This window comes from Pholis gunnellus, assembly GCF_910591455.1.
Source record: "Pholis gunnellus genome assembly, chromosome: 13".
In the NCBI taxonomy this organism is placed as follows: Eukaryota; Metazoa; Chordata; class Actinopteri; order Perciformes; family Pholidae; genus Pholis; species Pholis gunnellus.
Window position 1 is genome coordinate 5,205,965 of NC_136540.1, and position 15,603 is coordinate 5,221,567.

Here is a 15,603-nt window from a genome sequence, read left to right on the forward strand (position 1 = left end):
GTTGACATCTGCTGGTCCAACAACGATGAAGACGAGCTTGTTTTGAGACACGGTGGTGGAGGAAGTATTCACAACATTTACTTGAGTAAAAGTACTACAGTGTAAAAAATACTGCATTGAAAATGTTCAGTACGTACTATCAGGAAAATGTAGTTTTGAGTCTTAAAAGTATCAAAATGTTTGCGACTGTTCTACTATTATATATATTCTATGATTAGATTATTATAAAAGCAGCGTTTTACTGTTGTAGCTGGAGCTCATTTTAAACTAGTAAATAAAGATTATTCTCACTCTGGATGATGTCATGATGTCATGTGAAACATGTGATGATCTTATAGAATATGATGCATTAATGTGGATCAAACTAATTAAAAAAAACATGCTACATACACATTAATGCAGCAGGAACAAAAAGATTTGACTCTTGTTTGAGTTAAAAAGAGATATATTTTAGTTTAGATGAAGCATCAGTGAATTCCTACAGCTAACCATTAGATACAGCCAAGCAACAGACTAAAGCGCCACATGGTGTGTGTGTGTGTGTGTGTGTGTGTGTGTGCGTGTGCGTGTGTGTGTGTGTGAGTGGACCGAGGAGACAAATTAATTCATCAAAGTCACTTGAAAGCCATCTTAGGGGCGATGCAGCAGTGAAATGCTCTGATTTACTGCCGCTCTTGGTGTTACGTAATCCTGTTATGGCCTCTTGAGAATGCTGTGCTCACATAACAGCAGTTGTTAGAAACACACTGGAATTAAATCTTTAAAAATAAATAAATAAATAATAAGATATAGCCGGAGGATTTAGGATTTTCCTCCTTTCCTTGGAACAAGGAATGAGGAACGTCTCGTGTGGATCCTCACCTCCACTGGAGCCCAGAATCAAAGGCTCAATGTTGAGCTCGTTGTGTGTGTTTGGCAACAGGACGACCGACACCATTAACCGTCAGTCACTGGCTTCTGTGTTGCTATGGAAACAACCTTGTTGCTCCACGCCGGGGCTGATTCTGTACAAAAGAAGAAGCTCGTAGAAAAGCAAAAAAAACAAAAACAACATGGCTGCGTGCATGAGTCATCTGCTAACACGTACACCCGGAGAGCAGCCTGTCGGAGCTTCGCTGCACGATTGTTGTAGCTGAACGCTCCACACGGGAGAACAAAAGCACCCGGCTGTGGTGGAGACAGAGGGAGGAAGAGGAGGATGAGGAGGAAGAGGAGGGAACCACCTCTGACTCCAAAACGGTCAAAGCTACAACTATTCTGATCATCAATGTCATTTAAAAAAAAAGAAAATCATACATACTTAATTTTCTCTGGCGTCGGTTTCTTCAATGCTTTTCTCTGTTTTATATCAAAGTTTATGTTCATATGTACAAAATATTCTGGGTTTTTTTGGTGCCCTTGTTCTGAAAAAGACAATATTGCTGTAGTTGCCTTTTAAAGAGGCAATCCTCAAAATGGAAGTCCTGGTGGATTTAGAATATTATTTTGAGTAAAAATGAAGGAATCGTGCTCAGAGTTTAGTCTCGGGCTGCGTCTCAAACTCCAAACTACCCTGCTGTTTTCCAGAATTGAGTCCATAATTAATGTTTTTGTGTGAATGCAAAGGAGAAAAACTGCTTTTATCAGGGAACGTCGCCACAGAGAGGAACCCAGTTTGTAAGACAGCTAATTATATATTTCCATACTTTCATGAGTGGGCCACAGGCTTCATCACCACGGTGTTATGGTATTTGTAATGGTGCCTTTCTACTCTTCCGACCACTCAGAGCGCTTTAACACTACATGTCATTCACCCATTCACACACTGATGGCAGGGTGCAAGGTGCCACCTGTCCATCAAACCAATTACCCATTCACACCCACACGTAGGACGAAGGCACAGCCGTCGGGTAGAAGGGACATAAAGGGACATTTATTCAAAGTAAAAGCCTTTGAGACTGACCCTATTTAAGCTCTCAAAGCCGTTTAGATGGCTAATGAAAATAACATTTACGTGCAACCGTGCATTCTCGGAGTAACATTAAACGATGTACATCCTTCTGCTACACCCTTTAAATAACTTACATTTCTTTCATAATGTCTAAATGTAAGTGTTTTTTTTCCTTCCGACCAGTTTTGTGGGCTTTTTACGTGTAAACATGAATCTCTGCAAACGTTTTGCTTTCCTTTGGTTACAAGGAAGGAGGTAGTGTGTCGAAAACCGCCATTAAAACCCCCCAATTAAGATGCATATTCATAATGTGCTGTATGCATATCTAAAAAATGCTCTTAAAACCTAAACAATATCAGCATATCCCACATGTCTTAATCTGAAAATGCTACACTTTGAATAAGGTCTAATTTGGATTATCCAAAAAGGAAAACGCTGTTTACACGACCCCTATCGAACATGGAATATTGTTTTATTCTAATAATATTAATAATGGAATATTAGTGTGCATGTAAACGTAGTAACGGTCGAATGAATATCTTTTGGTTTTGGACTGTTTTTTGTCAACACAACAAGATATTGGAAGACGTCACCGTGGGAATCCCTGAGAATCACTTTTGATTAGATTCAACTTTATTGTCACAAGTACGAGCACTGAGACAATGAAATGCAGTGTAGCATCTCACCAGAGCTGATGTAAGTCAGTGAAGTAATTGAGAGATGGACAGAACGAACACATTGTAAAATGGAGTTTGGGGGTAAAAAGCGTCTCCTTCCATCGCTACCCATGTCTGATTGAGACGACCGGTGGAACCAGCAGAACCAGCGCTGTGTCGTTCCTCTCGTCGGTGGTGTTGTTGCAGTGCGATGGTGTGAACTGAGATTAAGCTCTCCTTCTAATCCTCCTCCGCCCCACATGACCTCACTGTGATGCACGAGCCACAGGGAACCGCCATTGGTGCGCCGCGCGTTCTCCTGTGTGACCTGCCAGCCAATCAGAGGCTCCGAGCTCAGCATCCACCCCCACAGGGCAGCCAGTGGTGGAGGGAGGGAGGGAGGGAGAGAGAGAGGGAGAGAGAGAGAGGGAGAGGACATAGAGAGAGATAGAGAGATAGAGACAGAAAGAGAGATAACAGAGAGAGAGAGGGAGAGAGAGAGAGAGCGATAGACAGAGAGAGAGGACTGAGAGAGGAAAACGTTTCTATGAATGGAAACATGGAGGCTAGACTCTCATCTCCTGATCTCTATATTATTTATTTCTTATTTTATCTTTGGCACACTCACTTCTTATATACATCTCTTTTTATTTTTATAATATTTAGCATAATGTAGTAACAAGACAATGACGAGCCTTATGCATCTAAAATAAAATAAAAACTCCTTCATACAAGTACCTTAAATATAGTTATTCAACACTCTGTTCATAGAGAATACTGCAGAACAAAAAGTACAACTGTGACAGTAAAGGTGAAGCTTGAGCTCTTTGTGTTTAAAGCTGGATCAAAATAACCACCAAGTTAACCCAGCGTCCACCCACCCTGCATCCATCCCAGTGTTCTCCGCGTCACGGTAGATTTTTTTCACCTGACGTATTTGGACCATTGTAGGAAAAAACAAGAAGAAAATAAATTGTCGGGGGAGGAGGCAATATTCAGAAAAAAAACTCAGAATTTCTGACATTAAAGTCGTAAATTTATAAGAAAAATCGTGGATATTTTCTGAAATTTCAGATCCTTCTTACCGTTTACTACTTAAGGAGCAACTCAGACAGCTGGTGTTACCATGGTTTACTCATAAATTCTCGACTCTATAATCTCGCAAATTTGAGTTTTTTCCCGTAAATCCGCCAATTTAATCTCAGAGAATATCCACAGACATTTTAATCTCGTAAATCTGAGTTTTTCCTCATAAATTTACGACTTTAATCTCGGACATTTTTTAGTTTTTTCTTGGAATCTTACCCCCGGCTTGCTAATTTATTTATTTTTTGTACTAACAAAGGCCCTAATATGCTGTTGTACGACAGATATGTTTAAAGTGATGATTAGATTCATGCTCCACCTCTTTAAGAATAACAACGTACTTCACACATAGAGCTGCCACATCTTCAGGAGGTTCCGATGGTTACTGCATTATGGGGGCAGGCCTGAACCACTCTGTTCCTGATGTCTCTATCTAGCCCACGACCCAGTTTGAGAACAAAAATAAAAGGACCCGACAAAAAAAACAAGTTTTTCAAGTGAGGAAAGGAATTATAAGACGAGATAACCTTATTTCTGATGCCGACGGTTTCTGCAGCAGTTAGAAAATATAAATCTAAGGACTGCCATGAGTCATGTGGACCATGGCTATTTTTAAAAATGGAGATTTTCCACCTTTTAAATCCTTGAATGTCGGTACGAGTCCTAAATCGTGAGGTGAACTGGATCTTACTGTCCATCCCTGACTCTTTATTGTTGAAATGTTCACGCACGATGAGGAAAACGAATACATCCCGAGGCTGAAATGAGTAATTTTAACTATTTCTGTATATAAGATGGTCGTCAGTGGAGTTATTTGTAGTTTCTGCGGTTGCTATGGAGAGAGGAATATTCCCTGTTGTGTCTCATATTTACATTTGAACTTCCTCCAACACTTCAACGTACCGACGACGGCAGAGAGATGCAGACTAAATGCAAAGCAAGATGCAGCAGTTTAACTTAAAGGGAAACACCGTGCAGAGACCTTTAGTGTTTACACAAAATAACACAAAATAACACAAAACAAGGTAATCAAATGCTTTACTTTGGCAGCTGCTTGTTAAGTTCTGCTTATGTTGTTGGGCTAAATTATAAATCGGCATCCCAAAATCCGGTAAAATCCTACATGTGGTTCAACTGAGACTTTTATTCTGAAGGGTTCATATTAAAACTTATATTTTGCTGTGTTGCTAAATGATGTATTATTCAGAGCAGTAGATCTAGTTTCATGTGGAATGTGTAGGCTTTTGTTTCAACAGGAAGTTTAGTAAGTATTTTACAAACTAACTGCTGGTTTTACTTCCTCTTTTTTTTATACTCTGGACGTTTCTTTGGGAAAGCACAGAGAGCGTTTATACAAGAAAGACACTGTGGAGGCTTTGTTTCTCCACCCACTGCCTGTTTCACCAACTTTGCATGTTTAACAGATGAGCTAAGAGGTCTGGCAGACCCAGATATGACGACGCACGTCAGAGAGACGCTGTGAAACCAACAGTCTATAATCAAATACTAAAATTAACCAGAATCCAATGCAAAGATCAGGGGAATGATGTATAGTTAGTATACACAGTCATACATCTAAACATCTTCTCTTTGTTAGTTATTAAGAGCAGAGCTTCATTAATTAAAATGTTGAATGTCCTTTTACAGAAGAGTCACAGAGGCCCTTTCACACTTAACACACAAACATTTAATCGTGGAATACGTCCCTGTGTTGTACTCAATTCAGAGTAATTAAATACACCACAATGACTATTTCAAAGTGTGCAACATCACACCATCCGGCGTGTTATTGAGCTGCTGCACTGCTACGTTTTAAATGAACACGAACCAGCAAAGGCTACATTTATTAGTTGTATAATAATATGAAATAAAAGTTTAAAAAGATAATGGTTCCGTGGGTAAATCTTTGGATGCACTTTGTTTTAACAGAATGACAAATGTACCGAATGATTTTAGTAAAACTAGCTGCATATCTCTATGATTGGCAATGTTAATAAATGTTTATGTATGTTAGAGTTTAAACGGTAATTATTCACTATAACAGACGCTTTAATGCACTCTTACCTAAACATAACTCATAACAACAGTCAGTATGGTAGCAATTAGCATAAGCTAACTGAAAGGGTTACAGCTATCACGAACGGTAATTTAGGCAATAAAGCAATTAATAAATAAAATAAAATACCCCCCCCCCCCCCCCCCCCCCCCCCCCCCCCCCAAAAAAAATGGATGCGAGAAAAGGGTCAGGGTATTCTCTTCTGATTGGAACCTTGATTATGACCTGCTAACCTGACCTGAGACCTGTTACTAGACCGTTTCATGAGCCACTTCACCAAAACTCCTCCGAAGACCTGCCTGAACTTTTTTGTACTTCATGTACTAAGAAGAAAGTATTTGGGTGTGACTGGCAGCAAATTACCATATTGGACAGACATGAATAAATATGTCAATAGTTATTTTACATCATACAGCACTGAAGCGTTGGCCAGGTACTGGTTGCCTACTGACAGCAAGGTAAAGCAGAATATTCTAAATATAGTGTACACTGGTATTGATGTTTTTAGGTGTCTAAACTACGACTTTGTTCCCCTGCTGGTACTCCGTCTACTGTCGGTAATACATTTTAAAAAACAACAACTGTCCCTTTAATTATAAGCTGTCAATGTCAGTTCAGGGTTTATTTGCAAAGTGTCAGCATCTGGAAGGAAACCCAGTTATCTAGAAAGCCTTCAGTCCTTCAAACGACTCTCCTCCTCCTCCTCCTCCTCCTCTTCCTCCTCCTCCTCAACACTCTCGTTAACCTTAAGAGGAGCAGCACACTCAGCTCTCAGATGTGCTGCTGTACCGCTGCACTCAAACCGAGCTGTTGTGTATTTTTATTTTTATTCTTCAAGGTACAAACTACTGGCACCAGCTCACTCCAGCTGACAGGATGTCTGTGTCGAACAGGAAGTCCTAAATTAACTCAGTTTAAAAAAGACAAAGGATAAAATGTAATATTCTGTGCTAAGAGTGCTTATTGTTGATGTTTCATTTACCCAGGGATGGAATTCATGGGATATCAATCTTAAATGTTGCTTCTGTTTGAATAAGCTTTTTATTTGTCTTTCAAAATGTCTTTCAGCTTTGTGCCAATTCATTTTTCAGATAATCCAATTGTTTTTTACATTTTTGTTTGTTTGTTTTGTTTTTGTTTTCCATGGCCTTAAATTTTCACGTATTGTTTAATATATCTGTCGACATTTGTTTCATTTGGCTCAAGGAACTGAACGGTCCATTATTTGCTTGGTCAGTCCTCCACTATTTCCAGACTGATATATCTAGACAATTATGGGATGGATTGCCAAGAAATTCCATCCAGACGTTCATGGTCCCCAGCGGATAAAGCCTACTTACTTTAGGATTCCTCTGATTTGTCATTGAGTGCCATCAGCTGGTCAGAGTTTTCACTTATTCAGTAAAATGTCTGAAATCTTCTGACTCTTCATCTAGCAGCACTATGACTATGAGTTTAGGACAACATGTAACAAACAGATACACATTTTTATTTATTAATAAAATAAAACATCATTCACCGGCAACTTGGTAAAAAAAAGTCTTGAAAATTAGCAGGACTTACAATTCAAAGGCAAACCTTTTAAATCCAGCAACAAATTGGTCAAAATTCCAGTATATAATTAAATAGATCGGCGCCATTTTAACCAATATCCAATCCAGCTATTTGAGTAATTATTGGGTCGATATAAGTATCGGTGCATCCCTACTCTTGTGTTGACATAAAGATTTCTTGTAAGGATGCATTAAATTATTTTTAAAGAAAATAGATCAAGCTATGCCATGTATTTGACATTTTACAGGTAAAAAACAACAAACTTGTCCGTGCTCTCGTGGACAAACTACTGCATCTAATGAAGACTACCTCAACTGTATATTTGACATTTCTGTATCGCAATTTGTTATCATCACCAGACATACTGTAGTAAATGCTTAATATAGCAGTAATAACATCTGCCATGTCAATGTCTCGGTCTGTTCTGTACTGTTATGTTCTGTTGTTACGGCGCTAAGAACAGCAGAACCACGTTGTTATTCAGTGAAATAAACCGGCTTAATGATGGAAGACATCGCTGATCTCCAGAGAGGATTATCCTAATATGATTTTTCTTCCTGACCCATTCATAAACTGTGTCGTCTCCCCTCCCCACTACAGTAACTGCCCGTGCTCCCTGGCTGCAGCGCTGGCCAGAGCCACAGCAGACAGCCTCCTGCAGACCGACCTCTCCATCCACCACCTCAATAAGGCTGTGGAAGATGGAGCTGACCCGTTACCACGTGAGTCCCCGGGGGAGTCCACGAGACTACTCTCTCACTCACACACACACACACACACACACACACACACACACACACACACACACAGTCAAATTAGGTCTCCCACACACACACTTACACAGCAGGCATCTAACCACCAGGGCTTTGTCCCAGTTCTCCCCCGCAAAAAGCTGCATTAAGTGGTATTTGACCGCTAGAGGGCGGATCAAAACATACCGACAGGCCAACAGATTCTCATTAAAATGATCATCAGGATCTTGTCTAATCATATTCTCATTATAGTGGTGGTCTAAATACCTCAAAATGTACTAAACATTAAAAGTTTTCCCTTTAAAAGTGTTTGGAGGTATCAGCCAAAACAATCTAGACTGATACATAGATACATACAATATTATATTATTCCGTTTTTTATCACTAACAAAGAATAAGTTCTGTAGCATGGAGACAGTTATAGAAACTACGGTTTTTAGTACGATATTTCCCTCTTTATTAGGAGTAGAACATGTAAACTTAAGTACAAGTACGTCAGAGTTTCAGTTTCAACTTTGAGGGTTAAACCGTCCTGCTGCTCGCTGTGTGAGCTTTCTTACAGTAACAACTTCCTGTGTTGTAGAACAGCCTGTTTGATGGGGCTTCACTGCACCCGACTGCTGTTCTTTACCTTCAGCTGTTTTGCAAGGTGTTCTGGGTAAGCCTTGAAGTGAAGTCTCACATTTAAGGCGCTGTTTGACGTCCATGTACTTTTAGAAGGGCGAAGGGAGGAAACGGGACACAGCGTATAGGCCGGCCTGTCTCTGTCTCACGGACACCATATTTGGGAGAGCAGCGTGAGAGAGACGGCAGAGACTGTTACACCTGCAGCTAACGTTAGTAGGTCATCAGCACTTTGTTATTATCACAGAGACATGGAGCCGCCTCTGTTCCACTAACTTCTCAATGACAGCTTCTGAAAAAGTAAAACAGCTCCCTGGGTGGGGTGTTATTTTCAAAGATATAATTCACATTTTACACAAAATTTACCTGCTGAAATCTCTCAAAACAGCCTTGTCTGACTGTCCGCCTGCTGCATGCTGCCTCATGTATTTAAGTCGCCTTAAATTGATGCCGATGCCTTAATTCAGGGTGCTTTCACACCTCATCTGTTCGCCCGGTTAGTACGACCAACCACAGGATGTTATGACTGCAGATATGTGACTTTAGCATAATTTCAAAAAGCTAAGCTATTAATAAATCCATCAGCTGATTGTGAAATCTGTTCAGGAAGTGATATTATGAATCTGTATAAGACCATCTATATCCACTGCTGCTGTTATTATTATGAGTAGTAATCATTTTTTTATTATCATTTCTGATATTATTAGTGCTTTCAGTCATTCAGTTAAGTCCATTCTAAAGTGAGTGACAGCGATCTCACATAACATGCGACACAATTTGCAGTCATATAATACTAACAATGCTTATAATCAGCTGTTTATAGCGGCATTAAAGGAAATAAATCTTTGTATTAAAGATTACAGCATTCAGTTAAAGTATTATTATATGATTACAGTTGTACAGTTGGTCGGACAACACAACATATTTTAATACGTCACTGTGGACTCTTTTTGTGACATTTCATAGTCCAACGATTAATCAATTAATACAGAAAATATATTATATTATATATTATATTATAGCGTTAATAATCGTTATTATTCGTTCTAAATATCTCTTAAATTAAATCACTAAAAAATGTCCATAAATCGTTACTTACGTGGAGCTATGACTTAGTTACCTTGTACGTGATAAAGAAACTCTTTGACTGACTCTGTGTGTGTGTGTGTGTGTGTGTGTGTGTGTGTGTGTGTGTGTGTGTGTGTGTGTGTGTGTGTGTGTGTGTGTGTGTGTGTGTGCGTGTGTTAGAGATGGAGTCTGTGAAGCTGGCCTGGCTGGTGTTCAACAGGCTGTTTGAGATTTGCTGCCTCTGGCTGAAGGAGCTGCCTTTCCGGCGCCGTCCACAGCCGTACTACGAGACGTCCATCCACGCCATCAAGAACATGAGGCGCAAGATGGAGGACAAGCACGTCATCATCCCCGACTTCAACACGCTCCTCAACATTCAGGTAGATATTTTCATTGCCTATTTTATTGTTTATATATAATTTAAAATATTTTGAATATCTGTTTAAACATTTTCCGTCTGTAGAGAGGAGTACAACAACATTTAATTGTTCAAATTATGAGCATATCGATTGCCTTTACGCGGCTGACTACAACGGCTAAGCCGGCGGCTAGCAGCTAACAGCGGTAACAGTGCAAACTACGTCAAAATTGCTGACGGAGCTCACGGTGTTTACCTGAGGGGGAACTGGTGGGTTGGTGCTCAAGACGGCGTTATCAGCTGTAACTGCTATAAGAAGGCGGTGCAGAGTGGCGGCCGTGAGCGAACCAGCGAGGCATGCTCACATGCACCAACATGCACTAAAAACATCAACAATACACGGTTAACAACACTGCTGTGTGCTTCGTCAATCTAAACTGATTGAAACATTATTGTGAAGGTTTGCTCAGTTTAGCTCTGTGAATAAGAACAACATATGTGGTTATAAAAGTAAAAATAATTGTAAAATTGGTCGCAAATGTTATATTCAGTTGTTGCCACAAATCATTTATTTTGCCGATAAATTTTACAAATTACACCAAACTAGTGTGTCGCATTCCAGCATGTCAATTATTTGTAATTTAGTTTGTTATGTTCTTCAAAAACGTTTTTGTTAAATTTAGAAAACCTGCCTGCAGATGTAGTTGTACTTGTATTTGTACAAAGTCAAAGTTGGAGGTGAGTGTGAAAGGGTGTATTTCTGTCATACATGCTCCTGTTGTCAGGGTATTAATGCATTAAAGTCACTGTTGCACAATCAACAACTATTGTCTTTGGTTTACCGCGACGTGTTTTGTTTTGTTTTTAACCTGCAGTAACACCTGTAGTGTTAGTTGACCTTTAACCCTGTCGTGTGACTGGATCCGTCTCTCAGGATCAGGAGGAACAGGCTTACTTTGCTGTGTTTGACGGCCACGGCGGCGTGGACGCGGCCATTTACGCTGCCAACCACCTCCACGTCAACTTGGTCAAACAGGAAAGCTTCAACCAGGACCCGATCGAGGCGCTCTGCGGGGCCTTCAGAGTCACCGACGAGCGCTTCGTGAAGAAGGCCTCACGAGAGGTAACCTCTTCTGCAGGAGGAGAAAAACACGTTCACATGTATTTACATCAGACCACACAGAGGACTGAGCACTGTACTCCTGTGGGTTATGCAACGCAACAATATGTTAACTGTAGCGTATTTGTTTACTAATAATACTAATACTGTTATTGTGCTTACTGCTGCCACTAGTACTACTTTTACTACTGACGCTTCGACTACTGTGATAACTGCTACTACTACTTTGTTTTGTTGTTTGTCCGTCTTTTCACATGACAAATAACAATTATTGTGCAAATGACGACATCAGAACGTGGCAGACAGCCAATCAGAGTGCAGCAGAGCAACGGGCGATCAAACGCACGTGGTGTCCAATGGTGGCGTCAAATCTAACGGCAGTAGTTGAAGAAGTATTCAAATGTTTTACTTGAGTAAAAGTAGTAATACCACTGTGTAGAAATACTTTGTAAACAAGTAAATTGCACTCAAGTAAATCTACAAAAGTATTAGCATCAAAATATACTTAATACTTTCAATATATTCACAATTAGGGATTATTAAAGTACATCTGTCTGTCTGTCTCAAAAGTACCAAAAGTACTCAATATGCAGAATGATATAATATTATATTATCGGATTACAATAATTGATAGATTAATGAGTTCATCACTTTAATGTTACAGATGGTGAAGGTGGAGCTAATTGTAATTACTCTATTTACTACTGGGTGGATTAATAATACATCATCATTTTGTAGCAATAAACACCAGCAGGAACTGGGGATGTTTTATGTTTTATGTGACGCATATTGATCCCATCTGTGTCTTTATTTCCCTCTGAAACACAAATATGGACTTTCTTTTCACCAGTTAGTAATCTGATGAAGTGTAGGCGTGTTGCAGCTGCTGCTTTGGTGTGTGTGTGTGTGTGTGTGTGTGTGTGTGTGTGTGTGTGTGTGTGTGTGTGTGTGAGCTTAACACTGAAACGTGTGTGTCCGTGTTTGGCAGCGCCTGCGTTGCGGCACGACGGGCGTGGTGACGTTCCTGCGGGGTCGGACGCTGTACGTGGCCTGGCTGGGAGACTCCCAGGTCATTCTGGTCAGGAAAGGACAAGCGGTGGAGCTGATGAAGCCACACAAACCAGACAGAGAGGTAACACTCACATGATATCTATCGTATTGTGTACTCGTCAGATGTCTGGGAGGACGACTGTATTTCTGAATGGTCTCTCATGCTTTTAGCTTGTAGAAAGTCCTCTTAACAAATACCAATATTTAGTTTTGAACAAGGAGGACAAAACGCTGGACAATGGTTCAACCAGACTGACAACTAAAAGACAAAGATCCTCTGAGCAACAGTTGAATAAGAAGAGAATACATCTTAGCTTAGCATAACAATTTGTGCAGATTTAAATACAATCAGCTTCCTGTTTCAGTGTCAAGAGTTTCACAATAAAGCGGCCTGTAACAAGCTGTAATTAACAGCAGACGTGTTGCTTCAGCAAAGCTCTTCTTCAGACTTCACACTAGAAACAGAAGGTTAGTTTAGGGTTGACACTGCTGGAATATCAGCTGAACTAATCACAGTTTAAACCTCTTTAATCTCACCACCGAGGAGACTCCAGAGAGGCTTAATCAATATCTAGAGTTCAATAATGATCGAGAGTCACTGGGCTGAAAAACAAATTCAACATCCAAGTTCCAACAGTATTAAACACTGTGGAGACGTCGACTAAATGGACGTTTTCATTATTTAATTATTCTTCATTTGGGGACAAAACTATTTCTAATATAAATAAAACATTTGGTGTCTGAATTATACCGTTTTTATCTCGTTAAAAATAGTTAGAATTGAAGGAAAGAATAAAAACATCAATATAACGGCTGATTACAAACAAACGGTGCTGAATTTATACATTTTACAACTACTAGAAATTTGTATTGCATTTAAACTTGTAAAAAAATAGCTCATTAAATAACTTATGTTACATGTGAGAGTGACTGTGCTTCACGTGTGTCTGCAGGATGAGAAGCAGAGGATCGAGGCTCTGGGAGGCTGCGTGATCTGGTTTGGCACATGGAGGGTTAACGGCAGTCTGTCTGTGTCCAGAGCAATAGGTAAAGTATTGATACTCAGTGTGTCACATGTGGCGGTGGTGCAACGGATCATTAAGCTCACGGATCAGAGTCACGGATCGGATCACGGATCGGATCAGCACAAAAGAAAAACGGGAGCAGATATAACTTTTAAATCTCTGATCACATCTTTTTTTTTTGCAACTGATACTAATTGCTGATCACTGATGATCCATATTAACAGATAAAGATCCATCCGTCCCAAAAATCATTTCAACCGCTCTGAAGTCAGTAAACCATCAAACATTAAAGTCATTTATCGTGTATTTTTACTTTTCAATTCAAATGATGAATGATATTGTATTTTTATTGATTGAAACAAATCTTGTCATTAGTAGTTTTAATAGTGTATTATAATCTGGTTAGTTAGTGTAAACAGGTCATAATTTATCTCTAATATCTATTTATATTGTTGTTAAAACATCGCCTTAAAACAACTGGATTTATTCAAGTTCAAGTTAATCTGCGGTTCACATGCGTGCTGAACCGTGAGGGGGATCCGTACGGATCGACAACGGTCCGTTACACCACTAACATGTAGTATTTACTCTTGTTTTGACTTTGTCTGCTGAAACAAGAGAATCCAGACCCGAGCAGAATAACCTGTTGACCTTTGTTCGGCAGGCGACTCGGAGCACAAGCCGTACATCTGTGGTGAGGCAGACCATGACGTCTTCCCATTGGACGGTTCAGAAGACTACCTGATCCTGGCCTGCGATGGTTTCTGGGACACGGTGAACCCTGACGAGGCGGTGCAGGTGGTCAGCGACCACCTGGAGGAGAACACCGGAGACACCACCATGGTGGCCCACAAGCTGGTGGCCTCGGCGCGCGACGCGGGCTCCAGCGACAACATCACCGTCATAGTGGTCTTCCTGCGGGATCCGCGCTCGCCACTGCCCACCGGCGCCGAGGACGAGGAGGAGGGTGCGGCGGATGAAGAGGCGGGGGAGGTGGAGGTCGCGGAGGTGGAGGAGGAGGAACCGGAAGAGGAGGAGGAAGACGAGGCGGTCAAGGCGGAGCGCGGTGAGGGCGGCAGCACTGCGGACATCGGGGGGAAGGGTCGCGGCGGCTGGCCCATGCAGCAGTGCTCGGCACCCGCTGACCTCGGCTACGAAGACCGAACGGACTCGTTCACGGACAGAACTAGCCTCGACCTGATGGTGCCGTCGCTGGAGGGCCGCATCTCCCTGATCTCACGGCAACCCTGCTCCGACTTTAGCCCCGACCTCCACACGGCCTCCCGCATCTATCGAGAAGAGCGCCCACCGAGGCGCAGGTCCTGTATCCCCTTTCAGGAGCCCGGCGTCTCTCGCTTCACGGACCCGCTGTGGCCCCAGGCGGCCATGCTGTTAAGCCAGGTAGTGAGGCAAAGCCACAGGCCCGGTTCCGGTACTCGCCGGTGGGTCCGGAGGAGGCCAGGCGCATCCAAGCAGCTGCTAGGCCTGTTACCATCCGGCCACCTGCTGCCGCACACGCAACGCCACTCCGACCGGAGGCCCGGGGTGGCGACGCCACACCTGCCCCACGGTACCACCATCTAAAGAGAGGTGACCCAAAACCATCTCCTTCATTTGTCCGGTCCTGCCCCTCAGCCCACCCCGACCCGCCTCAGCCTTCAACAACACGTCTTTCTTTGATCGTAGGTAGTCGTGTCTCCTGCAGACATTATGTGGTTATTGAATTTCAAATGTAAGCCGGCCCACTAACACACAAGCCCTGCTCGTTAAACTGTAGGTAAAGCTAAAACAACTGCATCCTCTCCACTGTGACCAGATGACACGAAGCCAGAGCTGGAAATGCAGGTTGTGTTCAGACTGAACTGGAGATCCAGCTAACTGGAGATTAGGTCTGTTGTGGACTACGACAGCTCTTCAGTGCCAAGACAAGCAAGAGTTCCCATTTTCAGTCTGAACACACGTTTTAAGGTTAATTTAAATGCTCGGTCGCTCAACACTCTCGGCAGAGATGTTGTTCTCGGGTGCATGCAGAAAGAAAGATTTGATCTCACCACTTATTTAGCATTTTGTTTCTAATGAACACAAACATGTTTTTAACATTAGCTACTAGATGATCTACATAGACGCCAATATCCAGACATGTTTGTTACACTAAGAACAAGCAGAAATGTTGCTGTGCTAAAGAATCATTTGGCTTTAGTTGAAAAAGCATTGAACCTTCCCCCAAACTGTTACCGCATTGTACTCATCTGTAGCATTAAGATTTCCCTTCACTGGAGCTAAAAGTTTCAGACCAAAGCTTACAAAACAGCCCTAAACTAAAA

The 15,603-nt window shown here is 41.5% G+C and overlaps 1 protein-coding gene across 1 annotated transcript in view; it reads left to right on the top strand.

Annotated features, from left to right (window-relative positions):
* ppm1e (protein phosphatase, Mg2+/Mn2+ dependent, 1E) overlaps positions 1-14,863 on the top strand; it is a gene marked incomplete at both ends in the record, with an annotated part of 31,925 nt that extends 17,062 nt beyond the window's left edge. The window contains 6 exons of the mRNA XM_079171866.1: positions 7,883-8,004; positions 9,907-10,106; positions 11,019-11,207; positions 12,193-12,336; positions 13,208-13,301; positions 13,944-14,863. Of these exons, the coding sequence (XP_079027992.1) occupies positions 7,883-8,004; positions 9,907-10,106; positions 11,019-11,207; positions 12,193-12,336; positions 13,208-13,301; positions 13,944-14,863 (1,669 nt within the window). The remainder of the gene's footprint in view (positions 1-7,882; positions 8,005-9,906; positions 10,107-11,018; positions 11,208-12,192; positions 12,337-13,207; positions 13,302-13,943) is intronic.
* Between the last annotated feature and the right edge of the window lie 740 nt (positions 14,864-15,603).